Source organism: Athene cunicularia (genome assembly GCF_003259725.1).
Source record: "Athene cunicularia isolate RWA chromosome 2 unlocalized genomic scaffold, athCun1 chr2_part1, whole genome shotgun sequence".
NCBI classification, from domain to species: Eukaryota; Metazoa; Chordata; class Aves; order Strigiformes; family Strigidae; genus Athene; species Athene cunicularia.
Genome location: NW_020799095.1, coordinates 56,270,025 through 56,297,092, shown reverse-complemented (window position 1 = coordinate 56,297,092; position 27,068 = coordinate 56,270,025). Strand labels below are relative to the sequence as shown.

The following is a 27,068-nucleotide window of genomic DNA, read 5'->3' as shown; positions in this document are numbered from 1 at the left end:
ATGTATCAGCAAAGTGTGTTTGTCTATGTGAGCTGAATTTGTTAACTTCAGTTCCTAGTGGGCAGGTGTGCATCTAAGGCAAATTCCAACACCAGTGACATTAACTGTCTCTGCTCAAAACCAGTGAAGTGAATAAAACATGGAAACCAGACTAGCTTTTAAGTTACTGAGAGCTAAGTGATCCCTGCCATTAAGACTGGGAAACATGAATGAGGAACTGTTCATTTCAGCTGTATTCTTGTGCATGAACAACATGCTGTAGTGTTGAAGGCTGGCAAGCCATCATTGTTACATTAAACCAACATGAAATAAAACTCAGAAACCTGAAGTAAATACAGAATCCATAGAGAAGGCTTTCCTGTGCATGATAAGAAAGATGTGGGATGAACTACCGGGCTGTGTGGCTGAAATAGTAGAGGTCAAGAAGTCCTGTACACTTTGGAGAAGGAAGTCAAGGTACGGAGGAACATGGTGGTGAAAGCAGAGAGTAAGAGAAGATGGATTTGAGAGCCAGCTCAGGAGAGCAGGTGTATAGAACAGGGTGCTATTATTTTTGTTCAAGTCTGTGTTTCTAATGCTTTTTCTCTGTGTTTGTTTCTCATTTCAGATTGCCTGTTTGGTGCCTGTTGACCAGTTTCAGTTATACAAGAGGCTGAAGTTTGAACGAGGTGTGAACCTTTTTGTTTCTATTACCTTCCTTTTTAAAGTGTCAGTGGGGGCAGCAGTATTACATACTGCAAAGAAAAAGCCTGTTAGGTGAGTTAAGAAACAAACAGAGAAGATGTCTGTTTTGAAATGGTTTAAGAGCAATCACCAGTTCTGACTGTGTTCCAGAGACAAATTTAACATTATTTCAGTGGAGCAGAATTAAAAGAGTGGTATCTTACTGAAAGTACCACACTTCTACTCAGGCTTGTGGATAGCACTCTCATGTTGCATGCCTGAGGCTCCATCGTTCTTGTAGCATGCTCATCCTGGGTCCTTGAAGTTGTGGTTGCCCTGGTAGAACCAGACAATAGAGGCTGGTGCTGGGTGCACACTGTCTGTTCATAGTGATCTTCACAACTTCTGGGGGAGACAAACCCTGCAGTGTGATGGGGATTTTTGCAAACATCCCTGTAAGAGAGCTTTACTTTTGTAGAAGCTTTATGTAGATTCGTCAAGTATATTTTATTTTTTCCTGAGTGATAATTGGACCCCTCATTACTGAGTAAGGCCTATTAATAAAGAAGTTTGAAACTGAAGGTTTTACTGGGGCCAAGCTTTCCTATGGCAGAGGTCAGCCTTCTGTTTCAGGAGATGGTTCCTTGCCAAGGCTGAGGAAGAAACTTTAGCAAGTCAGAAAGATGAAGTTTTAAAGACTGACACTAACATGAAAATCTCAGCTGGAAGTTGAAGTGTTTTTCAAAAACTCACTCCATGGTAGCTTGCAGGGTAGTGTTTCTGGGACTGATCTGTCTGACTCAGCCTGTTTTCAAACTTTCATTGAAAGACTGTGTTCTTGCTTTGTATGCATGCTCAGATGCCAATGGATTGGGAATGTGTATGAAAATGCAGAGGTTCATAAAAGTTAGGCACAGTAATTCACTTGAAAAGATGGTCAGATAGAAGAATATATGGGTTTTTACAGAATCTCATCTGGCATGAGTCATGCCGAATGACCATGCAGTACAAAAACTGCAAAACAAGTGTACCCAAGTACGCTCCAGAGTTCATGGGCAGATACAGATTGTAGCTATGATTTGCAGACAGGCCAAAAAAGAAAAAAAATCCCAAACTCTGCTTTCACTTTTTATTTCCCCTCTCCTATTTTACTGTCTTTTCTCCTTAACTCCTTAGGAAGTCCCTTCAGTTTGTAAGCCAAGCAGTAGATGTTGTTCAGCCCTAGACAGTGGAAATCAGAGCTTGTTAAATCACTGTATTGAAGGGTTAAGAAAGACAGACATTCTTGCAATACGTTAATCTGTTTTATGTAAAACTTTTTTTGACTGAAGACTGTGAAACTAATGATTTCCTGGTATCTCCTCCTCTATAACTAGCCAAAGCTGAACTCATGATCTTTTCTCCAACTCCCTGTTGCATCTCTCTTTTTTACTGCCTCCCACACACAGAAACCTAAAACTTGCCTATTTTTTAAATACTCCTTTTCTTTCTTGCCTAAGTCTGACAAATCCTCTGTCACTCCATTACCTCTCTTCTTTATGTTTCTAAGATCTGTCCTTTTTCCTTTATGATAAGTAGAACTGTCATCCAAGCAGCAGGCTTAAACATAGCCTTTCTGCCTTGCCTACTGGCTCCAGCAAAAGATTCAGCTTACTGATGCCTGGGAACAACAACTCCTGCTAACTAAAGCTCTGACCTGGACACCAGCACTGATCCCAACCCTAGCTAAGACCTTTTACCTATCACAGATCTAGTGTTTCCCCCAAGGCTGACCTTTTTGGACTCATCAGTTGGACTTGGCTTATTAGCTTTTGCTGACCTAAAGCTCTGTTCTCAGATCTGACCCTAACCTGGCAAAGCCTGCCTGCCCTGACCAATGCCAATGCTGGCCTGACAGTCTTTTTCTGAAACTAGCAATAAACCTTGCTGATGGCAGCTGCTGGGGCAGAATTCTGATTCAGAATTTGCCCAGGGACTCCTGGCAGCTGAGAGCTCTTGTGTACCTTGTGTCTGTGTCAGCCTTAGTGCAACTCAGTGCTTTTCAAACCTAGAGCTGTGGAAAATCCAGGCTGCTACTGCCTAACTCTGCCCTCTCCTCCCTTAAAATAGGCAGGTACTAGGGTGTCCTTCATGACTTTTTATCTTCTCAACAAAGCCCTTTATTCAAACCCTTCAGTTCCTATATTTAGACCATTCTTTTCTCAGCTTTAGTCTGTTGAGATCTTTGCTTCAGCACCTCATTTGTTTTACTAGTAGTGCTAAAAATAAATAACCAGCTTCTTGGGTCTTGCTCTGCTCTGTAGTCTTTGCTTATCAGTCTTCAAGTTATTGGTAAAGCCAATGCTTCTCACCCTTCTAGACATTTTCCATCATGAGATGAATTTTGAGGAAAATTTTGAAGACCTGAGTGAGGTCTTGTACATCAAAAAGCTGTTTTCCTCATCCCCCATCTGTGCTAGCTATTTTAATAAAATAAATTTCCTTGGTTTTTAAAAAAATGGGTAAATAATACTGAGTGAAAAAGCAGGGAGAAGTAATTGGCATACAATTGTATATCTGTAGACACTTGCTTAGTTTAATAAGAAATGCACTCAAAATATTGTATTCTCTTGTGGGTTTGTGCAACTAGAATGCAGATGTTTTCAGACTTAAAAACAAGCTTTCTTACATATTTGTAACTTCTCTTCATCCATTCAGGACCTAGCCACAGAGCTTCCGTGTGGTATATTTTAATAGAAGAAACAGGAATTGCTCTATGCCTGTTTAGGATGAGGTTGATGTGGTCATCAGAAGTAACGAAACAGAGGAAAATATGTGGTTAGGACACATGCATTATATTTCTATTTCTGTGACAATTGCCCAATAAGACAGAGTGGTAGATGATAACCCCCATTTAATGCCTGACTGAAAAGTAGTCCATTTCAAAAAGAGGTGTTCCTAACATTCTGCGAAAGACCGAGGCTCATCCTTTCAGTGGGTACCTTTCCTGAGCCAGAAAATCTCCTTTCTTCAGGGTGCTGCATTTCCCCTGTCTGTCTCCCACATCTCACCTGCTTGATCGTGTGTTTTGTGAAAACTGGCCAGATCCCTGCCCGATGCTGACACTGTTTGGGAAAGCTTTCCTCCTGAGAGTGGAACAAGTGTGGCTAAACTGTCTGTGGGGAAGCAGGAGAAAGGCTTGGGAGAGAAATGGCCCTAACCAAAAGATGGAGCAGCTAGTCAGAGCAATATGATAGCCTCTTTTTTTTTTGGCTGCTCCTTTTTTTTTCTGGTTTCGCTTGAACTCCATGGTAAACCAAACAGTATGAGGTAGCATGGATTGCAAAATGCCATCTGTAGGTTCATTGTAAAATGGAGGAAGTGGGAGAGAACAGAGTTTCATCTCATGCATTACATCTTGCTGCAACAAATTTGTGAAAATCAGTAAGATTTTTAACCCAATTTGCCTCCTTCTGATGATGTCAGAACCAGACATCCTGTCTTTCATCCAAAACCAGGATAAGAGAATATAGGTTCCCAAAGTTCAGTATGTTAAACAGCTATCTGCAGGAACTGCACTTTATCTCATTTTAACTGCTGTTTATCAGCAGAAAGAATATAGAACCTACTGTATGAAGACTTAAATGCAATAGCCAGTACTAGGCCATGGTCTTACCCAGTTCAGAGTATCTTTTAAGAGACACTAAGTGTAGCTACAGAAACAATGATTTCTCAGTCAGAACATTACTTTTTAAATGTATGTAAAAATGTAAAATGGCTTGTACTGCCCATCCATGTCTCTCTTCTCCCCACAAATGAAGCTGCAAACTATTTTGTTCTGGCTTTCAGTAGGAAGCAAAATGCTTGGTTGTTTTGGGGGGCAAAGGAAGCACGTGTAAGAGAATAAGACGAAAGAATGCAACTAGATTCATGAAGTGGCTGGAGGTGGATGGTACCAGTGTTTTGGTGGCACTGCCTAAGTTACAAATGACAGCCTTTGCCATGGATGTAGAAATTCTCCACATTTGTCAGAGCACTCTGAGACAGACTTAAAAATTACCTGATGTCCAAATATTGTGTACCTGTGTGTCCTGCAGCCAGCAGAGAGGATGATCATCCTTACATAGATCCTCACTGTAAGTGTCCTGGAGAAAGAGGAAGGAGGGATGGCTTTAAACAAACTGGAAGTTTTCAAGGTGAACAGAGAGGATTATCATACTGGAAAAGAACTGAATTTCTAGTGCACATTAGGTGATGGGGTTTGTGGGGTGTCCTTCTCCCCAGGTGTTCAGCATGTGTATCTAAATGCTTGAGAGCTTGGAGGAGAGTTTTACTACTTTGATTACATTTCTAATTGTGCAGTTTCTAGTTTCTGGGTATCTGGACACTGAACTGATATCACTGTTTTTCATCCTGACTGGAGCAACTGCTGGATATCCATCCACTAGCCCCCTTCACTGTGGGCTATCAGCACCCTCCTGCAGAGGAGCAGTGCAGGCAGGGGCATGTGCATAGAAGGAAGTGCCTTCAACTATTTCAGCAAAATTTGTCAGAGAACATATGTCTGGGGCCCTTGTGCATCCTTTTGCTTCAAGTGGGACAGTATTTTACCTGCTGGAGGTACAGAAGATCATTGTAATGGCTTTTGACATCTCACAGTAAGGGATTTCCACCTGTTCCTGAGACATCCCCTCCATCTATTTCTTTTCAGTGGTGGTACCAGAGAGCTCGCAGGAAAGGAGGAGAGGCAGATAGCTCCTGCAGGCACAACAGCCTTTTTCTAAGGAGGCTCTGCAGGGTGGGAGTGTTTGGCTGCACTTCATGGACTTGAGCCAGTAGAAAGTGCACACACAATGGGCATTCCTAACAGTGAACGTGTTTTCAGCTGGGTTTCTGTTGCAAGCCCAAATTCCTTGAACAAAGGTTGGCATGTGAGACGAAGAATCAACATTTAACATTCTCTGCGATGCAGTGATGTCTGTAACTCAATGTCTTCACCCTGAATCTTGCCTTGACTATTGCTGGAAGCTGATACCTGAATATTAATCAGTGTTTATAGATAGAGGGGATTAAATAAGGCATGGAAAGTAACTTGACGTTAATTTAATGAGTCCTTTTGCTATTTATGTGAAAGACTGCATGCATTGCACATATGAAAGACATGAAATGTCACAAATGTCTAATGTCACAAAATACATGCTTCTCAGCAAGCAGCACTTACGTTCATCTTTTGTATCTCCCTCTAACGGCTAAGAATATGTCCAGTATTGCCATATGTGTGATGCTTCCAGTGTAACTGCCTTAGCAGAACACAACTGCAGACCTGCCTAAAGAGGAGAAGTAGGCCTGGATGCCCATGGGCATGGACACAGAGGGCCTCAACTTTCCCACCCGCACACAGAATTGGGTCTTGTGTACCTAGAGCCGTGTTGCTGGAATGAGAAGGGGACTGTATAAACAGTTTTATTTCTCTCTCTGTTGCATTTCAGAAGTCCACTTGGACCCCCAGAGAACATGGTGCCCTGCAGTTGACTGCCAAGCAGTGTGCCATATTACACCGAGTGAGTCCGGAGCTCCGGTGCCAGTGGAGTGCCCGGCTTGCTGCCAGACATTCTGCTCCTCTTGCAAGGAGGCATGGCACCTGAAGCACCTATGCCAGGAAAACCAAACTGCTCCAGTACCAACTGAGCAGGGGTAAGAGGGGAATCCATGGAGGCAACATGGTCTTTCATTTCCTTTTGGCACAGGGTGCTAGCTCTGTGCATCATATTAGTTTAATGGAACAGCTTCCTTCTAACATCTTAGGTGCATCTCTAAGACTTTCCATCTCTTCTAGTGTTTCCTAAATATGATTCCAATCTAAATACTAGTTTAAATCATATATTTTATTCTTTAATACTTAATATTAGTTGGGTACTTATCAAACTTGTGATGCCACTGACACTTCCAAAAGGTGAAGTCCTCCAGGGCTTTGAATCTGCCTAAAGGCTTTGTTTGCCTGCTAGAATTAAGTCTTGAGCCTGTACAAAAGATCCAATGCACTAATATTCCGGGATACAAACCTTGCTTATACTGTGATTAAGAAATCACCCCTGCTTAATACTTAGAGAATCTCTGCATAGCCGAATGCTGAATCTTAACTCTTAAACAGAGTGGGTGTAAAATGTCCCATTTGATGTGAGAAATCTGATTTGTGCTAGTTTTTGCATAGGTGTAAACAACCTACAGATAAGGTTACATAAGGCATTAATCTACAGAAAGAAAGCACTTTTTGTTTTTAAATTATGTAGTATCTGTGGCCATCCATATTTGTTTTCAGAATCAGATTAAGTTCAGTCATGTGTGTTCAGAGTTCTCTATCATTTTTGCAAGAAATTAAAATCTGAGCATTCTGCTTACTAGAGGATTCATCAAAGAGGAGTTGCCAAAGAGCTCTCGCCATAATTTTTCTTTTCCAGGTTTGATCTTTGGCTATAGTGGTGTTTAAGGCTATTTTGCTCAGGCAGCAACAGTGCTATAAATTGCATAATCTAGTCCTATTAAATGAATGGTACAAGCTGTTTTAAAAAGTGCTGATTTTTAATGCTATAGGTGATACATTTGTGGGTATAGTGAGTGTCGATTTTATATAGCTTAAAAGACCAAGAGTTTTACTTTTACATGATCTTACACCTAGTACTGAGTATGCTTCAGTGTATTGTACTGAATATAACAAGCTTCACACATTACGTGCATTAAGACAACAACATTAGATGCTCTTTAAAATAAGCACAGTACACATTAGGCAGTGGAGCTGAATATCAACAGTAATTACATTCACATTTCACTTTAATATTTCCCTTCTCTTCTAGGTTACTTATTGGAACGGAGACAGACGCACCAATTAAGCAGTGCCCAGTCTGTCGCATCTATATTGAACGAAACGAGGGCTGTGCTCAGATGATGTGCAAGAACTGCAAGCACACATTTTGCTGGTACTGTCTACAAAACTTGGATGTAAGTGCTGCAGAAAAAAGAGCTAGATAAAGGGTAATGGGGTTGGGGTTAGTCTGAGGCCCTGTGAAAGCTCTCCACCAACTTGTTGAGATCCTAGTGTATTCAATTCAGCTTGTAACTTCATGTCTTTCTTCTCATTCATCCAATGCTTTCATTTATATCAACATTATTTTTTCTATAAAGGATTTTAGCTGTGTCTATGGGTCCCATACTAGTTCTTGGAGGGAAATGGGACAGAATGGTTTCTTTCTGGAGGTCTAGCACTACCTTTCTCTGATTACCTCTTACAGTGCAGTAAAATAGTTTTGTTGAGAGCCAGGAAATGTCTTTGACCTGCTCCAACTGCAAGGGTCACAGCCTGTCCAAAAAATGCTGTGGTGCCGGATGAAGGGGGTTATTTCACAGATGTGTGCATCTAAAGCTCATATGAACTGGGGTCTCCTTTACTAGTGCACCTCTAGTGCCACGTCTGCTGAAGAGAATGATTGATTAGAAGGCTTGAGGATAAAAATGTTTGATTATGAACATGGATTATGAAGTGCAGGTTGCTAGTTATTTCTCAATTGATACCAACCAGTCTCAACTCGTATAGACTTCAAGCTTCCCAGCAGGATTAAGAGTACAGGAAGTAATGTGCTCATGTATGTGACAGCTTCACTTTTTGATACAGTCACCAGTAACAACTGTGGGAGTGTGAAAGGACTTTACCAGCACTTGAAATAAAATGTTAGATGCTGCATGGCTTTTCTTCTTTTTTTGTATTCCACAGCCAGCAAACCATGAGACTTCCTCATTCTTCATTCTTCCTTTTCTCAGCGTGCTAAACAGGTTTCGCTTAGCATCATGTCCCATTTATGTGTGTGTGAGCGTGCTTTTTCAACAGGAGTCTTACAGCTTGCCTCAGAGTGCGTACAGTACACAATGATTGCTTAACACCATGCTGAACTGGAGGACTCTCAGATTCTCACAGACTCTGCAGACATGCCCTTACCAAGTTTTTGTCAGTTCGAAGAGGAAAGAAAAAAATAAACTGTAGTTGTGTGATTCAAATGTACTTTTTTAAAATGTGCAGTATTACAGGAGCTTCAGGTGTAGATGAAGGTAATACCTGAAGAGCCAAAGAGTATGGCTGAAAAATGAAATGAAGCAGCGTCAGCTGGCTAAGGGAGTGTGATGCAGTTCAGTAGTAACTTCATGAAGAAAAATTGGATAACTTAATAAGTATTAATGGGAAAAGAGAAAGGAAACAGGGATTTCCTACTTTGTAAATTTTCCTGTTAAGCCTAGGAAGAAAATTACTGTAAAGTCTAGCGACAGCAGGAGAACAGAATATATCTCAGGAAGATGATCCCCCAGTTTTCTAGCTTTCAGAAAGATCTGTTGTTTACAGACCCCTTTATCATCACCAAATTACAAACTAGGTATCTGTGCAATAGGTGCAACACTTATGCTTACGCTTTTTAAAAGTGGGGGAGGAAAGATGCTATACAATAGTTCAGGTCCCAAACACATCACACCTTCTGAAACTGCAAGAAGTTTCTCTAGATAATTATTTGGAAGACAGGTGAACTTGTCTCCTGGGAGCTGGTAATTTTAAAGCAGTGTCAGGAAAGTTGTATTTCCAGTCCAGTCTTGAACCTCTCCCCGCAGTACTGTAGCCTGCTCTTACAGCATCTCCTTCTGTTTTTTCAGAATGATATCTTCTTAAGACATTACGACAGAGGCCCTTGCAGAAACAAGTTGGGCCACTCGCGTGCTTCGGTGATGTGGAACAGAACACAGGTGCGTTCCTAGTCTGCTGAGCAGAGCTCTCATGCATGCATGAAGCAAAGAGATTTTGCCCTTTGGTGAAGGATCAGGGTGATTATTTTTGTATTTTCATCTGTTTTTTGTGACCTGTGTTGTGCTTATGCATGCATGCAAGTATTTTATTTTCCACATTAGCTAAATACATATTTTTCCCCACCATGTCTTTCAGGTTGTGGGGATCCTCGTTGGACTAGGTATCATAGCATTGGTGACTTCTCCCTTGCTGCTTGTGGCATCTCCATGCATCATCTGCTGCATTTGCAAATCTTGCAGAAGTAAAAAGAAAAAACACAGCCCGCCAACAACCTAAAACTCTGTGTCTGAGCCTCCATTTGTACAGCATATGTATGTGAGAAAGCACAATGGTTGCATTTGGTGCCATACCTACCAAATAGTACTCCCTTTTTTGCCAATTCTTGGGATAAGTGCCTATTCTTTACAGGCTACTCTATCACTAACAAGTCCCAGTGTGGGAAAAGTCTAGATAATTGTGCAGTACATATGTATAAGTTTTATAAAAGGAAAATGGGACACCGTTCAGCTTAAATATGAGCTGTCTTTTGAGACTGCTAGAACTTCATCATCTTCTGTCAGCTGCACATGACTTGATCCTGCAGTATTATTCTGCATTTGCAGACCCAGTCCTTAACTGTCATGCTTTCTATTGGCTCTTGGTGACACACAGATTTCTCAGAAAGTTTTCGTATTTTATAAAAGGGGGAGAGGGAAAAGCCTGAAGAAGCTCTTCTGCCTGCTAGCTTGTGTCCCCTTAAAGGTAACAAACTGTTAAGAAAACATATTTGACAGTTTCCTGTCAGCTGGCTGCCATGGCATTTCTTTCAGCATTGAAATCAATTTAACTAACTTATACTATTGGTCTCAATTACAGAGGTAAAACCCAACAAAACTATTTCTAAGGTAGGGCTCTCTTCTGAGAGACTGGACTACCTTGAGAAAGCTGTTGTTTTTTCAGCTCAAACATGACGTCTACCTTGAAATATTAGAAGTATGTGTATTTCCCCGTCATTGGGCATGGCTTTTGTCAGTAACATGGGTGTAGTAAACTTACCATGACACTAATACTAAGAAAGGCCATGATACAGCTCCTGTTTTATGTGCAGTTTTCAAATATTGGTTGTGCATATATAGAGTGGCCACATGTGCATGAATATACCGAGGACATAATGCACAGTTTATTTTCCAGTCAGTCAGTATATTTTTTCAACAGTTTACATGGGGTGGCATTAAGAACCCTGTTAAAAACTGATTCAGGCCAAACTAAGCCAAACTCTCCTTTAAACCTTATGGACCTGCTGAAGTGAATACTTGGGAAATGCTGTGTAAATGTAAGATCTGTCCATTGGTGGGTATTTCTTCTGTCCGACTCGAGGTTAACAACTTCTGTGACTGATAATTTTTAGTTACTTTAAATCTGAAAGGCTGTCATTTAATGAACCCTTCATTTTAATTTGATGCCTCACTACCAAACTGATTCAGACCCTGGTATCAATTACACCTGTTCACTGAAGAGCTGGAGTTACTCCAGGCTCTGCTTCCTGGAGTTTATTTCCTTAATGGCTGGTACTTCTCACAACCCTGGCCGGTGGTAGCTTTTGTTTTGGACTCCTATCTTTGGATTTTATATCTGTGAGAACTAATATGAGTTTGCACTATATAATCTGTTGTAATTCCAAACCCCTTTCGATAAGAGATGCTCAGCCCGAGCATCATCTTGGGCTCACCCTCCACCGATCTGCCCTCCTCCACACACACAGCATGAGGCACCCGAAGAGTGCTGCGAGGAGTGTCTTTGCTGTTGTGTTTGGCCGAGCCTCAGGAACTTTGCCTTATTGGCAGCTGTAAATGTGACCTTTTTTGTTTAACTTCGCTCTCTGGTTACTGTAACAGAAGTGATAGATGTTCTTACTTTAAGAAAGTATAGTCTGTTGAGCAGACTAGCAGGGAAAAAGGCCTTAAATGATATTGTCTGTTTTACTTTTTAATTGATTTCTTTTATAAATACTGTCTGACTTTGCTACCAGTCATGACTGGAGGGCAGGTGGTGCTCGCCAGTGTGAAAGGCTAAATTTATTTTCATCCACAGCTGCAAAGGGAAGCAGAAAGGTAGTCAGTACATTCTAAATACAGAGTGCAATGCAGGTAACTGCCATTTGTAATAAACAGAGAATGTTTTCTGTATGTATTTTCTTTAAGAGCGGTAATGATAGTGCTTGGGGGTACTTGCAACAGATTAAAGCATCCAGCCCTTGGCTTTGCACTATTTTTATACCTACATTTTTATGGCACTACTGTCCTTGCCATTTTATTTATGAACTTGCAGTTGGAAGTCTTTAGTGAAGCCTCGAGGACAAAGATACGGGAGCTGTACAGTCTCTTTAACCATAACCAGCATTGCAATGTACCAATATCCTTTGCATGTTAAAATTTGTAGGTTTTTCATATCTTGTGGTTTTACCTATGTCCAATGCACTCTCTGCTAGCCTGGTTTATTTCCTTGTCCTCTTCCTCTTTCCCTTATCCTTTTTTTGCTAAAATGCCTAAGGGAATGAAGGTGTCTCTCATGTTTTTTTCGTTAATACTGCTGTGTTAATGAAACTGCCAAGTTCTTCCCTCTGTTAAAGAAATACAGCTGAAGGCAGTTGTCTTGTCCAGAATACACTAACGGACACAAGGTCACCATTTGTATTGTAATACAAATTCGACCCTTTTCAGTTCCTTAAATGATTTCTTAAAGTTAATGCAGATCTCTCCAAAGAGTGGGAATTTGTTTAAATTATAAAATTTTATAAAAGCATTGCATACGTGCATAGCTGTAAATCTTGGGAGAACGACACTATTCAGTTTATTTTTAACTCCTCAGTTTGAGTGCAGGGTAAGTCATTCCAGAGACTAATTCCTACAGAGCAGAAGGACGGTGTGTCTTTTCCATGTGCACATTTTATTGCTGGTGCCAGTTTAGGTGCCAGGTGGGGGTACCAAAAGTGGTAGAAACTTAGTGTGCAGGTTTTAGGACAACCTGAAAACCAGGACGCCCGTCCAGGCATCTAAGGAACTTGTATGCAGATCGGTAGCATTGGACCAGGTTTCCGTTGGGGGTCTTTACGTAAAAGCTGGATAAGGAGAGCATGAGCTACAGGCACACCTTCCTTTGCCATATAGATACAATAGATTGACCAAGACAGAAGCTCGAGTAATATGTTAGAACTCAAAATAGAAGTCTTATGAAGATTATTTTCTTTTAAAGGCTGTGTCCTGGCTTTTCATTGCATGGGAATACTTGAGCATGTGCATTAAGTAGACTCTGACCTGGCCAGCTTATGCGGCCATGCTAACTCTGCCAAGTAGAGTTGTACTTGTGCTGCAGTGCTGAGAGCAGTAAGGCCCTGTTGTTTTCCATAAAGCAGCTATTTTGCACCAAATGGTCACGCTCACAGAGTTTCCAGAGAACCATTTTAGCGAGAACCTTTATATGGTGTTGGGATTTGGTTTTGTTTTGTGGGTTTTTTTTAAGCTTTATAAGAAAAATTAAAGGAACTTTATGAAAGATTTATTGGAAGCATGACAAATAATACAGAAATTAGGGAGAAAGAAACAAAACTGGGACCCTGATTACTCGTGACTCTTCTAAATCAGTGTAGACATAAATCTACCCTCTAGAACTCCATCTGTGTGATGTTCATGTTAGTACCAGGCTTCACTGCTTTTACCATCTCTCTCCTTTCCCCTGTGGCAGGTGGCTGGTGTGCAGGTAGCAGCCAGGGGATAGCTCAGAGCTGTGGCAGGGCAGGGTGCTGCTCAGGAGCTGGGGTCTATTAACACACTGCCCACCCTGGCTCCATCACCAATTTTCCCTGGGGCCTTTAACCACTGAGAGAGACTTTGGGGATTTTAGGCCGGTTACATTACCTGAGTCCACAAATGTCTGTCTCCCTTGGAGAACAAAAGTGACAACTACAGTATTCCCTCTGAACCAGGGGCATTCAGCCCTTCTGAAAACTGGGCTCTAGATATTTAAAGGTCAGATTGTAAAACTAGAGACCAGTGCTGGAAATCTGGATTTTTACGGCAGTTGGCTAGACATCTCCGTGGTCACATATCTCATTGTAATTTCCCAGCAGTTGCTGGAGCTGTGTCAAATACAGCTGAGGATCCAACTTGGCATCTTATGTCCTTGTGTTAAAATGAGGATGATAATACCTGTTTCCAGAACCACCTGTTAATAAAAAGAAAATATTTGTCATGCTGTAGCATAAGTACTACCCCGCAGTATTTATTCTAGAACTATAGGAAATGGTCAATGCTGCCTTTCAGTAATTCATGATTTATTAATCGTGCATGGTGTTACTTACCCCAAACAAGGGCATGAGGGGAACGGTAATTAATGTTTTTACGGTGCTTTAATGTTGCTAAATGCTACTTACTGTTGTCTGTCCAGTACATAGCATGAAGTCCAAAGTTAAGTTTAAAATGTACGTAAGTTTTACTTGAATGAACTATGAGAAAATGAATATTGCCTTCATATTTGCTTGAAAATACACAAGTGGAGAGATATCAACTGCATTTCCACAATGGGACAACAAAATCAAGTTTTGGCTGCTTTGTTCTCTGGTATCACAGTGAGTGGTTGTGTTGTAGTGCGCCTGCCGCTTTAAAACTTTGAAATCTATTTTGCACTGTAATCTCTTTCTTGCAGCCACTCTCATCTTTCTCAAAAAAGTTCCTTTTAAGATCGTATTTTTCATCCTCTATCTCAGGTTAGAGAATCTTAGTAGATTTCTTTGTATGAGGATAAAAACCTTCCACACAGGTTTTAATAAGAAATTTGATGTTGAGATAAATGACCAAAGATAGAAATTGCAAACTTGGCTTGTTTAGAAAAACTCATTCAGACTGAAGAAGTTGTCCTAGGAGACCTATATAAGGATTACTTTGTTAGAACTCATACGTAAAGGAGCCCTACAGCTTTTGAGCTTCACAGGAGAGATGCTTCTGTCGTTGAGCAGGCTTTTTTGGAAATGTGCTGGGAAAAAATATATATATATATTTTTATTATATAAATAAAAAAAAGCTTCTCTTGTATGGCTTAATATTTTAGGGATTCAAACCCCCTGGAGGCTTTCTAAGGTATACAGTAATATAATTTAAAAAATATAATAAAACAGTTGAGCAGAGTTGTAAGTTGAACAGTTGTAAGACATCTCTCACACAAGTGTGTAGGATCAGACCCTAATTAATGTGGTGGGCAATAAAGATATGAAAATTTACCTCTTCTGGAATAGTGAGAGTTGATTCTTTGTGGTCTGCTGGAAGGTGAACTTAACTGTTAAGATTCTAGAAAACTTCAGTCTAATTTTTATTTGTCCTCTAGTTAGTAAAATAATGAAGTGAGAGCTCAGTGGTTTTGCTGAAGAGGAAATCCAAAGGTCTGTTTTGTATCACTACACTCAAGTTACTCAGAACCAATGTGTTTTTGTAATTTATAATTCTAATTTATAAAATTAATATATAATTTATAATTTGTAATTATAAAATATTAATTTAGAGTTGGCATTGCCTTTTATCATATTATAGATTTATTTTAGTTGCATTCATACTGGAAACCTTTCCTCCTCTGTTTCTTGTGGAGAAGGTTATGGTGTTCCTGGCAAGCTAAATTCCTATGATTTGGTCCAGTCTACAGTAAATGTTTACGGCTATTTTTTAGTTGTATCAGAGGTTTTGTTATGATCACTCAAGTTAGTTCTTGGAATCAAGCAAATTTCAATTGTTAGGAGTGGTAGTTTCCTGGCAGTGAATTTTATTGACCCTCACAGTTTGGGCTATATGAGATGATACTGGTTGACAAGGTTCACCAGCTTTTTAGAGGACACAACCTCGTTCTTTCCCCTTCTGCCCAAGAGGCTTTCTCTTTGGATGAAAATTAAGGACTTCAGTCATTTACTTGTGCCTTCTGGATGTCCAAACAGAAGCAGCAGCTTCTGGTGGCCATGTGCTGGGAGATCCCAGTCAGGTTGAATGTGCAATGCTGTAGTACTGCATGCAACGAGTTGCTTAAATTTCAGGAAGGTGCCTGAGCTTTACAGCTTGCTGGGGCCCATACAGCGTGTGGTGCATGAGGGACTCATCCAGGCAGCTTCATGAGTGCCGGCAGCTGTACAGCATGTGTAGTGCTGGGCCGGTGCTGCACCGCAGCCATGATGCTGGGCTGTCTTGCCACGCGCATGTATATCCCTGAGTTTCATCAAGGTCCCTTTCTCTAGCTGGCACTTTCCAAAACTATTTGCCCACCCCCAAAACTCCCTAAATTCCACAGCTAATCTCTATTCCTTTCGTTTTCCTGTCTGTGCGACAGGCCAGTTTCAGCTTCAAAGAAACCTCAGTTCATATGAGTTACTTGGAGCAAGTCTTGTGAATGAAGAGCAGAACTGTTACGTACCATGCTGATGTTAGCATCACAGGGTCAAGGTGATGGGTCAAGGGTCACCTTGTGAGAACTCTTTAGCTGTCACAGCATTGGTTATTTCTGAAAAAAAGTATGTATTTTAAATATGTGTGATTCAAAGTGTCTGAGTCTGACACTGAGGTGTGTTTTTGAGCGGTGGTGTGGACCAGCAACAGTCGTGGACCCCTGTCCTGCCCCATCTGAGGCAGGTGCTTGGCTCTGCACGTTGCAGATGGAGGCATTGCTTTAGCCAGGCTATTTGCAGTGCTCCCATCTCTTCTCAGTTTGTCTTCCAGCTGAACTGATGCTGCTTTTGGATAAATTTGTTTGTAGTAAAGCTGTGGCTTGAGAGGAGCAGGAGAGAGGGCACTTGCTTGCCATGTGGGGTGAGTGGCACAGCAAAGAGCAGCTTTGTCTCAGCAGGAGTCATGCTCCGCTCCACAGGGCCAGCCCTTTCTTCTTTGGGGGGCTCGTCTCCTGTGCTGCAGCGCACAGGGGTGAATTCCTCCTCCGTCTACATGTTGTTTCCCTGGTACCAGTCTAGGCTTACATTTTGTTTATCTGGGTTTTTTTTTCTTTTCCTCCAGGTAATATGCTTCACCACTTTTCTCCCGGTGAAGGGCAAAAGGGTTTGATCTTTGTAAGATTTGTTAAAATATTTTTGTGTTTATAAGAGGAAAGCTGACATGTATAAAGAAATAAACGCTTTTGTAAATTTTTTGTTGTATGATTCAGCATTTAAACATTTTACAGATGCAATTTTTTGCACTCTCTCTGCATATATTCATAAAAATATATTTATTTTCTGTCTTTAATGTTTACTTTGGGATTTTTTTCTTTTGATGTTATAAAATGCAGTATGTGCAACATTAAAAAATTAGCGTAAAGACTTTGTCTCATTTTGTTGTAATTCTTAACTGCCTTTAAAAGGATGAACATAGAAAATGTATGGGAAGAATTTGAACACGTCTGGGGTGCTTAATGGGAATTTTGAGGACAAAAGAGAATTGAAGAGGTGGGATCAGAATCTTGACTCTCATTTACTTTCTCAAAAAAAAAAAAAAAAAAAAAGACTTTAAAATCCTTTTATGGAGGGTGTGGCAGGTTCTTGGTTAGCTCCTGAGTGCTGCTGCAGTGGCAGTGGTTGCTCTCTTGGTGGGGTGGAGGGTTACCATGCATCTGCTCCCTTGCAGGGTCTAGTGGAGACCCTAAGTGTACCACAAGCAACCTGGAGGAGCTAGAGCTACCCCAGGCTGCAGGTGAGGGATGTGTGGGAGGCTGCACGTAGAACAGTCTGCCGTTTCGGAGCCCCCTGTCTCTTCCCTTGCACCTGTCCTTGCAGCAGTATTGGGCCTCCTGCTCTGGGTTTCTGAAGGACATGATTAAACACTACACCCTGCCATATAATTTCAGATATACATAGTTTTCTCACACACTACATCCTGCAGTGCTTATGAGAGACAATCACAGCTGTGTTTTTCATCATCATATTAAAGTGATGTTTACTGTTAAGTATTTCCAACTTAGCTACAATTACTCAGCATCCAAAGGTAGGATTTTCTACCTGTGTGACACATCCTTGAAAACCCAGCATGCCATCTGCGGGGCTTTTCACCTCAATAGATTATCTGAAAGGTCTTGAGAGTTTTGCCTCTGAGGATGCATTTTTGAGATGAGAGTTGAAAATGTCACCATTGAAACCTGCAGCTCATGTACATTTTATTCCCCCCACCAGTTTGCTCAGAGTAAATTCAGTACTGATGTTATTCTATTTATGTAATTTTATTTATTCTTTTATTTTTCAGTGAGGGTCTGGTCTTGTTCTGTGAATGTGCAGCAAAGCTGTGACAATGTATCAGTCCACAGTAACGTAGGAGATGTATTGCAGCAGACCGAAGGTTTCCAGCACTGCACTTTTCCTTCAGAGGTTCTTGCTGATTACTGAGGAACCAGCTTTGTGGTGGAAATGTGTCAGTTCTCTCAAGCTCATGATGGACACCAGCTGCTGGCAGCCAACAAGCCTGGTGCCCTGCCAGCCTACCAGCTGCCAGTGGTGGGCAAACTGCCTGGCTCCCCACCTGGTAGATGAGTGAACTGCCAGCTCCTCACCTGGCAACTCCAAAGAAAAAACCCAGCAAAGCTTTTCCAAGAAAAATTTGACATTTGTGAATTCCTCTCCAGTTTTAAAAATTCCAGATCAGATGAGTCTGAGCAATTTTCAGCAGAGCGGGCAGTCCAGAGGCCCCATGACTCCTGTGTTATTACATCTTCTTCCACACACGCTTGTTCTCCAGCAGAAGTAGGAACTAATTACCACATTCAGTTCACTCCTTTAACAAGTGTGGAGAACTGGCACTGGCCACTATTCCTGCCAACCCAAACATCTTCTGACCATTTCAGAAAAAAAAAAAAAAAAGTCAATGGCTTCAAATTGGATTTGATCCCAGCTTCAACATGCAATTTTCCCTCCAGTTCCTGTACTTGTCATGAAGACTAGTTTTCTTCAACAGCCTTTTTATTTCAGGGTTATTTGTAGCCAAAATCCCTGAATTTTAAACTCATGGTTTTTGAGATTACAAAAGACAACACTTACCTTCTTAACCAGTGTGTGTATAACAGCCATCCACCCACGCTCCCTTCTGCATGGGGGTGAGTGTTGCCTTAAACACTACCCTCTGCCTGATCACCCTTGTGATCAGGCTTGTAAACACACCCACATCACCCTTATGAAACACCTCCTCTGGTCTCCCAGCAAGGAGGTCAGTATTTTTGCTCTGAGGTGACCCCCGGGTGATGCTGCCCACGCTATCATCATTCTGTCACACTTCTCTGCGGGGCCTGTGACTCCTCCAGGGGACATTTCCTCTTCTGTAGGCATCAACAGCCTCTGAGGATTGCCTTTGCAAGTACATTTTTCAGTTGCCTTTGAGCCTGTTGCCTGTATGGCAGCTCCTTTCTCTTTCAAGCTCTATAACTCCCAATCTGAAAAATTTTAGGTTTTGGAAACCAGAAATCACTGAAAATTACAACAAAAAGCCTTGTCTTTCTACAGAGCTTTTCAGGGATATTCCAGAATTTTAAAAAAACCCAAACCAACCAACTCTAAAACAAAACCACCCACAAAATCATACTTTTCAGAGCAAATAAGTTCCATTTGGTACCATTAGTTACTTCTTGCATGGGACCTCTCAGTCTGAGCTTCTCAGCCCAGAGCCTGGCTTGTCAACAACTATGCAGTGAGCAACATCTCCAGCCACTGCCATGCTGAGCCTCACACATATGCAACAGGCACACTCAAGGCTGCAAATCTGTATTGTGATATTCAACATAAAAAATAAGTCCTTTCTTGTCATTCCTTTCCCTAACCTGAGTTAAGGCTATCAAGCAGTGCACCTAGCAATATGTGCCCTTTAAAATTCAGCAGGGATGCTGGAATATTGAGAGTAACAGCCCAGTGTCCACACCTGCCCAAAGATGTGCCCAAGTTTTACCCAAAAAGGGAAAGCTGCAGGATCTCTAATTTTTCAAACTGAGGCTTCAGAAAGTTTCCATAGAGGGGTTAGAGTAAAGCCTCTGAGCAAGTGACCACTTGGTCTTTTTCCTTAGTATTACCATGTAGCAAGGAAATGAAAAATCCTTCCTAATGTTGACCTCTTATTAGCATAATCCATTACCAGGCACAGTTGGTAATTTCAGTCTTGCTTTCTTGAGATCCATGCCAGTGTCAAAATGCTAGACTTTGAGAAAGCCTGAAGGACTGCCTAATTAGCAAGTAATTGAGTTTTCCTGGGTCTTGGCTAACAAACTGAATGAAAGCCCAGGTGAGTGGATGTGCTTGGGTAGTCTGTGTTGTTGCCCGTGTGAGAGGCAAGAGACTTCTGCTACCTCCAGCAGCTGTTCCTTATCCTGGACACCACAGCTGCTGGGAAAGCTGCCTTGGGAGCTGTTAGTGTTTCCTTATATGAGTGTATCTGAACACCCCTGTTGCCTGGTTTGATCTGAGATGGGGGTTTGTGTGCCAGGCTCTAGGAAGAGGGCTCTGGGGAGCATCCTATGAAGGTGCCTAGGAGCAGCACTAGAGGAGGTAGTTCAGGACCTTGAGGTTAGCTTAGCTGAATGTCTCTTGAGAAGGCTTTGAGTCATTTTTCTTAACTGTATCTGTTCCCATTTGGAGTTTTTTTTCCTCCTGGTCTCCCTAGAAGCTCCAGGCAGAGTGGATAGTGAGGTATGCAATGGGAGAGATGAAGGGAAGACTTGAATTGATATCTGCTTCCTTGGGGGGCTGAGGCTTGAATAAATTCTCTCTGCTTTCAGCACTGCTGGGAGAGGGGAATGAATCTGTTTTCTGGTATATTGCGTTCAGTTTTGCTGATGTAATGCTTTGCATGCATAGCTGTTGCCTGGAAGGGATGTTGTTCATGATGGTCTTTCAGCTAGAGCAGCCTTGCAGTGTGTCTGCTGTCACAGTGAGCTGAAGTATGTAGTGTTATAGTGCTAGTGGCACTACAGTGGGATAGTGCCATTTCTAAAATATAATCAGCATGGAAAGGAAACTTCCAGCTTTCCTTAGCTATACAAACAACTCAAATGTGACAGGCCCTGGGGCTTCCAGCATGGGTCACCCACAAGTTTTTGTATGACCAGGGAGGCAGCAATCTCTGGCAAATCATCAGGGCAAGGGTTTAAAGTGGTGAGAGGGAGGCTCTGGGCTGTGGACAGACTGAAGTCCCTCTTGGCTGGGTGCAGGGGTGCAGCAGGGGCTGGTATAGTTGTGGTGGCCCAGAAACCAGCAGAGCACTTCTGGTAGTGGTGGGTTGGCTGGGTTTTACAGCTATCTCTCCTGCCTCTGAGCTGTGTTGTCTTCGTATCACCCCACATCTCTCTGGTATGTGGTCTGGGTTGCTTGGCTGCCGGATGACGCTGGTAGGCAGGATGGAGGTTTGGGGTAGCTGTAGAAAAACTTTCTCCTGTTTTCCACCAACTGTATAGTGCTTCCTGTGGTAATAGGTTTTTGCTAATCTGAGGCTTTGGTCTGTATCACATGTAGCTTTTGGAGGAAAAAGCACTCACTAATTAGCCAAAGGTGTCCTTATTGAAGTTTACTTGGTACATATGACCATCTTACTAATCCTATTTATGAAGATGAATGATATCACATAAATCATCCTTTTTTTTGGGGGGGGACAGAAGGTCAGTAACTTCACTGATGTCATGTATCCCATACAGACTTTGATGCTTTATGGGGTTTTCTTTCTACCTGTTCTCTCCAGACAAGTGGCACAGCCGTTCACGCTGCTCTGCTGTAGACAGAAGTGCCTATTCTGTGGCTGGGCTGTTTGGGTGTGCAGCAGTGCTGAGCTGGCCTGGTGGGGACACCTGAGGTGCTGAGGACTAAAGTCCAAGATGCTTCAAAGTACAGGGTGTCTGGCATCTAAGGTCTAATGACCTCAACACTAACTCTTATCTAGGATTTTCTCTTTGTTTCACCTTGTCTGGTGTTGGTTTTTTAATTATTTTTTAATTATTATTTTTCTCAGACCATCCCTGTGCTTCCACATCAGCTTAAAAGCTAATCCTTGCTTTGGGGAGCAGGTTTTCTGGTGTGTGCCGCTGGCAAGAGTGGCTGGGGTGTTCTTGTTTATGCCTGCCAGGAATAGCCTGTTCAGTTTACAGCTCAGGAGCAGTTATGCTGGCCACAAAAATGAAATTTGATGTTACTGTTCAGCATGTTAATCCTCTGAAGACAGAGAAGCAAGCCCCTCTGCCTGCCTCCCAGTAAGTCCATGAGTGCTGTGTGTATGGCTGTGTCCTCTGACATGATGGGAAGGCCAGTCAAGGGCAGGGGAGCACTGAGCTCTGAGCGATGGGGTCTGGTAAAGAGCCATCTGGGGTAAAAGATTCACATTTGCAGCATTTCAGGATTATTTGAATTTGGCACCTGGCCCAGCCAGTACAGCTGCTCCGGAGGACAGCTCTGTCTGAGCACTGTGAGAGGCAGCAAACATGCCTCCTTCACAGGGCTGTGCTGCTGCATGGTAGTTTGGCTGGGACCTGGTTATCACTTGCACAGAGCTCAGACAGGAGCCTTCCACAGCAAGAAGAGGGGACGGTTTTGTTATGAATTTGCTTGTTTCGCTTCTTGATGTAAGGGGCAACTTCTTTCATCAAAGACCTAAGCACATCCAGATGAGCCAGTAAAATTATCAGTGTGCTTAAAATAAGATCAGTTTAGAGAATCTGAGGACTGGCTCCCTACTCACCAGGATGGAGGCTTAACAGGTGACCCAGCCCCCGACACTGATATTGGATGCACATGCTGATGCTCCTGCACTGATGCTTTTGCATGGTAATGTGCCACAGCATCTGTGAAAAGCAATTACTAGACAACCAGTTCCTTGCTGCTGGTACCTGCCTGCCTTCGATGCTGCACTGTTGGTGCCATCCACGCTGCTTCTGGAACATGTGCTCCTGGGGATGTCTGGATGGGGATGTCTGAGATGTAACCCTGCTGAAGGCAGAGGAGGAAGGAAGGGTTTGAGACTGAAAAGGTGATTAGAAAGATGCTTGAACACAAGGGGCATGAGCATGGTTGTGGGAGCTTTTCCTGATGTCCTGGGCTCCAGATGGGGACCTGAACAAGGTATTTCACATGGAGTATGTTCATGTTGGGGGTGGAAGAGAAGGGTGGGCTGAGGGGGAGGTCTGACTGCTACTGCCCCTGTGTCTTTTCTGCCTTCCAGGCTCTGTTCAGGGCTGCTTCCCAGCAGCTCCTGGTGGTTCAAGGCCCTTTCTCTGAGCCCCTCCAAAGCTCCCTGGAAACCCTAGAGGGATGAATGTTGCAGAGAAATCACAAACCTGACTGCAGAGAGGGGGAGAAGGAAAAAACACATTAAAAGCATGGAACATGTGTAGGAAAAAACTTCGGAGTAGTGTGTAAGACTACATTATTTTTATGTTAATTTTGATAAGATGACTCACTTCAGCTGCCAGAACTGAAGCATATGGGTTCAGTAAAAAGAATTTGAAGAAGAGAGCTTGTATGTAAACAACAGGGGGTAACTCAGATAGTATCAAGCTTGTGTTTTACTTAATTAAAAGCAAAATCCTAATTCTAAGCTTCTGGTGGCTCATAATACCTCTGAGCATTTTTGGTCACTCTCCCAGTTGTGGCTCAGGTTTGGATGGACTCAGACCTGAGTGTGCTGTTGTGCTTAGTGTTACATTTTTGTGTGTGTCCCACTGCAGTCAGTCTGGTCTGTGCCAAGTTTGTGCCTGTGTATAAACCTTTGCAGGACAGCAACTTTGGAGAAGAGCCCTGTATGGTGGTGGGCACAGACTGACAAGGTTGCATGCCCACTTTGCTCCAGCAACTTTCTCTGTAGCTGATGACATCCAGGGGGGAGGAGGGTGGTGCACCCTCTCTTCTCAAGCACCTTGCATCTCCTTCTGGTCCTGTGCCCATGTATTTTGGATGTTACTGATGCATGGCTGGACTCAGCCTTCCAGTTAAAATCAAGGGAAGGTTAATAGTAGCTTTGCTACGTGAACAATAAACACCTTCACTCTGGAGTAGCTCCAGCAGACCCTGGAGGCTGTGCAGGCTATGGTGGGGTACAGCAGTTAGTGTTGCCTTAGGGGTCAGGCTGCGATGGTACCCTGTAGGGGAACGTGTGCCCCCATCATATGTACTCTTCTAGGTATGTCTGCAGGTCACCTCCCTGCCCTGACACCCCCCGTGACTGATTTGTACAGGAGCAGCAAAATACTCTCTGATTTTTATTTTTGCTTTTTTCCCCTTCCACTCCTCTGGGAGGGCAAGTACCTCTCAGAGTGAGGGTTTTGTGTCAGTCTGTGTCTGTAACTGTCATTAAACTGAGGTTCACACAGGAAGGATTAGCACCAGTGGCAACCAGGATTACTTACGGCCTCAGCAATGGAGGTGTTGTTATAAACCCCATTACTCATAAGTTATCATTATACAATCATGTAGAGTATCATTTTATATAATTGCCATTATCTAGCTCTTTATTTATATACACATGGTGATCTCGGAACACCTGAGGTGACCAGTTTCTTCCCAGAAATTACCATGCTCCAGCATATGTGAGACTAAAATATATGGCAGCCATCCAAGGCCTGGAGAAGCCCAGGGATGATAAGATGCTGGGGCTATGAAGGACATTGCTTTGCTGGGAAAAGATGAAGTTATTTTGCTTTTTGCAAATTATGTCCACACCACCCCCACCCACCCCACCCCAACTCATTCTTTAAAATGACAGAATGATTTTGGCTGAAGTTATGACCTCTGCCTCTTGTTACTGGATTTTGCGCATCCAAAGGTTCTTGTAAAGCTGGCACTAGCATGGGCCTGCTGGGGCTGCTGCTGGGCTCCAGCATTCCTATGGCTTGGCAGGACAGAGGGAGGAGAGATGCATTTATATCCTGTGGACTGCATCAAGAAGCATATATATTATAGCTTCCTCCCTGAGATTTGTTTTAAATAAATGGATGCTATTGCACTAAAAGGAAAGATAACATTTATTTTTTAACCAGAGTTTAACTAGAAACCATTTTCCCTGTTTCAGGCTGTATTCTTTGTGTTTCACTTTCATCATGTGCTTTGGGAAAGCAGTGGGGGAAAGATGTACAAATCCAAGCTGGGAAAGAGAATTAAAAATGAATACTGCATCGGATGTAGAATTTTGCCATTTACTGTGGTGGTACCCACAGTAAATCCATGGGCATCATTTGATGCATCTCTGGTCTTGGCTGGTTATACTGAGGGTCAAATGCCCTGAGGTGAAACAACCCACCACTCTGCTTGCAACTCTGAGGAGCATGGGGCATATGATGTGTGAGGGGAGCAGCAGCAGTGCAGGATCAATGACTGCTCGCTAGTTACTTGAGCAGAGGAGAAAGTGTGAGAAGGGAGAAAAGAGGAGACAGTGATGAGTGACAAAGAGATTTGTCTTGTACTTCTAAAGCATCTCCTAGCCTGTCATACCCACTATCGCAGTGTTATTGCAGGTTGTGCTACATCATCGCTGTTCCTGGGAAGTGATGGAGCTGCCAGAAATGCTGTGGAGTGAGAGGTATCGATTTCTGGCTGCGCTCCTTGCTCTGAAACTCCTGCCTATGTCATGGCACAGAAACAACTTGGAGGGATTACATGGGTAGACAGACAAAATAGGGTCCAGGAAATTAAAAGCAGGTTGTAATAATTGCCTGACTTGAAGGCAAAGAAACAATGCGGTGTTGTGGCAGGCTGATTTCATAAAGTGATTTAGTTGTTTTTCCTTGAATGTTGCTCAGTGTCTGCTGGGAAATAGTTGGTATGGGCACACTGACAGACTTTTTCTGCTTCTGGAGAAATCGGAGGTGATCCTGGACTTTGGAGGTGGGTGTTAAGTGACTGAGAGGTGGGTCTCTTGGGAACTGGCAGGTGATAGGCACCATGGTATGTATTGCCCCATGAAGAACTGTATGTGTTACTGAGCTGGTTGTTGGTGCAGGCTCCACAGGGCACAGGATAGGTACAGCTGCCCCTAGAGGGGTGGCATGTGGGGACCCTTCTGCCCTGCTGTCACGGGATGTCCCCAGAGGTCATGCTGGGTGGGCCTTTCCCTTTTGTTGTATGGATCCAGCACAGAGGTGGGACAGAGCCCTGCGTTGACATCTTGGACATCACAGTCTAATCTTTTTCTCTTTCTCCAACTTCTTCAGGGGAAGTTTTAGAGCCTGTATTAAGACTTTAGGTGGGTACAGCTTCCTTGAGCTGACCCTGCTGAGGAGGGGGTCCTGGTCAGTGAACACCTTTTGCCACATAAGACCTGACTTGACTATCCCTGTTGTGAATCCTTGAAGGATCGTGGGAAGCTGTGTTAATGTCCTTGTGTCTCCCTGTTCTCCAACCTGGCTTCCCCAAAAGCTCTCATGCATGGCCTCAAGGAAGGGTGAAGCTGAGGCACTGAACAGAGTCACATCCCTGGCCCAGAAAGTAGGACACCCTTTCTTGGAGGTGCAGTCCCACCGCAGTCCCACACTTAGCTAAATCCAAGCCATGACTAGAGGGTGTCCACAGTGAGTATAAGGGTTTTACATGGGTTACAAAGAGCTATGAAGCATGCTTGTGTATGGGCTTGCTGCCTGGCTAATGGGACACTCCATGGCATCTGGTTTACCAAGTGCCCACTCCCCAAGTCTGGTAAGGGAGGGGCAGGAGGGGATGAGGCTGTGTGAGCTGCTGGATAGTGTCCAGTTCTCTGTTCCCTGACCTTTAGCAAGAGAGGGAATAGAAATGGGATCCAGTGGTGAGGTATAGCCCTGCATGAATTCAATTACAGCAATTTTTCCTTTGCAGTGATGAGAAGGTTAAATGCCTATTTGCAGCATGGCTGAATGCAACCTCCACTCCCTCCCCTCCCTGGCTGCTCTGCAGTGGACAAGTCTCTAGAGACAGGAGCAAATTCAGCCAGTGGAAGTAGGTTATGTTTTCCAAATGCCATAACATGTGACAGGTCCAAACATGGTTTAAGTTGCTGGAGTGATGCAATGTCCCATTAACTGAGATCACAAGGGTTTTAACATGGATTGCTGTACACTTCAGCTGTGATGTGTGAGGCTTTGTGGGAGCAAAGTGGAGTTCATTCCTTTTCACAGAAGTTTAAGTATGTGTCTCAAATTTTTCAGACATTTCTCTGTATGGGAATTTTCACTATTACTTGCAGGAACAGAGCTTTTATGTGTTTGGAAATAACCTGACTTTCCCTTGTGTACATAAGGGCTCTCTGGGAACATTTCTTTACTGATTTCCCCTTTCTGCAGGCATGGCCCAAGGCAATGGCAAGGAGCAGGGTTAAGGGCTGATGATCTTGCCCCTCTGACAGGCAGCTGCCTTGCCAACAGGGCAGAGCAGAGAACTAACCCAGAGGTTTTGGCCAAGCACCATTTTAGAGCCAAATCTGCATGTGTGCTCTGTAACTGGAGAAGCAGCCACCATGATGGGGGCTGGGGACTGACCTTTCCAGCAGCTGCCTAAATGGAGCTGATGAAGGTAGCCAGTACTTTGCCTTTTTATTGCTGGATGGATACCAGAAAATGGAAAAGTTACCCTTTTCCTGCTACAAGCTTAATCTTTTTCTTGGTGTGGGCTCCAATG

The 27,068-nt window shown here is 43.0% G+C and overlaps 1 protein-coding gene across 11 annotated transcripts in view; it reads left to right on the top strand.

Annotated features, from left to right (window-relative positions):
• RNF144B (ring finger protein 144B) overlaps nucleotides 1-17,343 on the top strand; it is a 96,402-nt gene extending 79,059 nt beyond the window's left edge. For 9 of the 11 annotated variants that reach the window (XM_026842557.1, XM_026842565.1, XM_026842559.1 and 6 more), the window contains 5 exons: nucleotides 608-668; nucleotides 6,132-6,336; nucleotides 7,494-7,638; nucleotides 9,331-9,420; nucleotides 9,617-14,277. In XM_026842557.1, the coding sequence (XP_026698358.1) occupies nucleotides 608-668; nucleotides 6,132-6,336; nucleotides 7,494-7,638; nucleotides 9,331-9,420; nucleotides 9,617-9,757 (642 nt within the window). In that variant the 3' untranslated portion in view covers nucleotides 9,758-14,277. Of the gene's footprint in view, nucleotides 1-607; nucleotides 669-6,131; nucleotides 6,337-7,493; nucleotides 7,639-9,330; nucleotides 9,421-9,616; nucleotides 14,278-15,820; nucleotides 15,876-17,333 lie in introns of those variants that run through there. The other 2 variants (XR_003397762.1, XM_026842567.1) reach the window with 2 other exon arrangements.
• The last annotated feature ends 9,725 nt before the right edge of the window (nucleotides 17,344-27,068 follow it).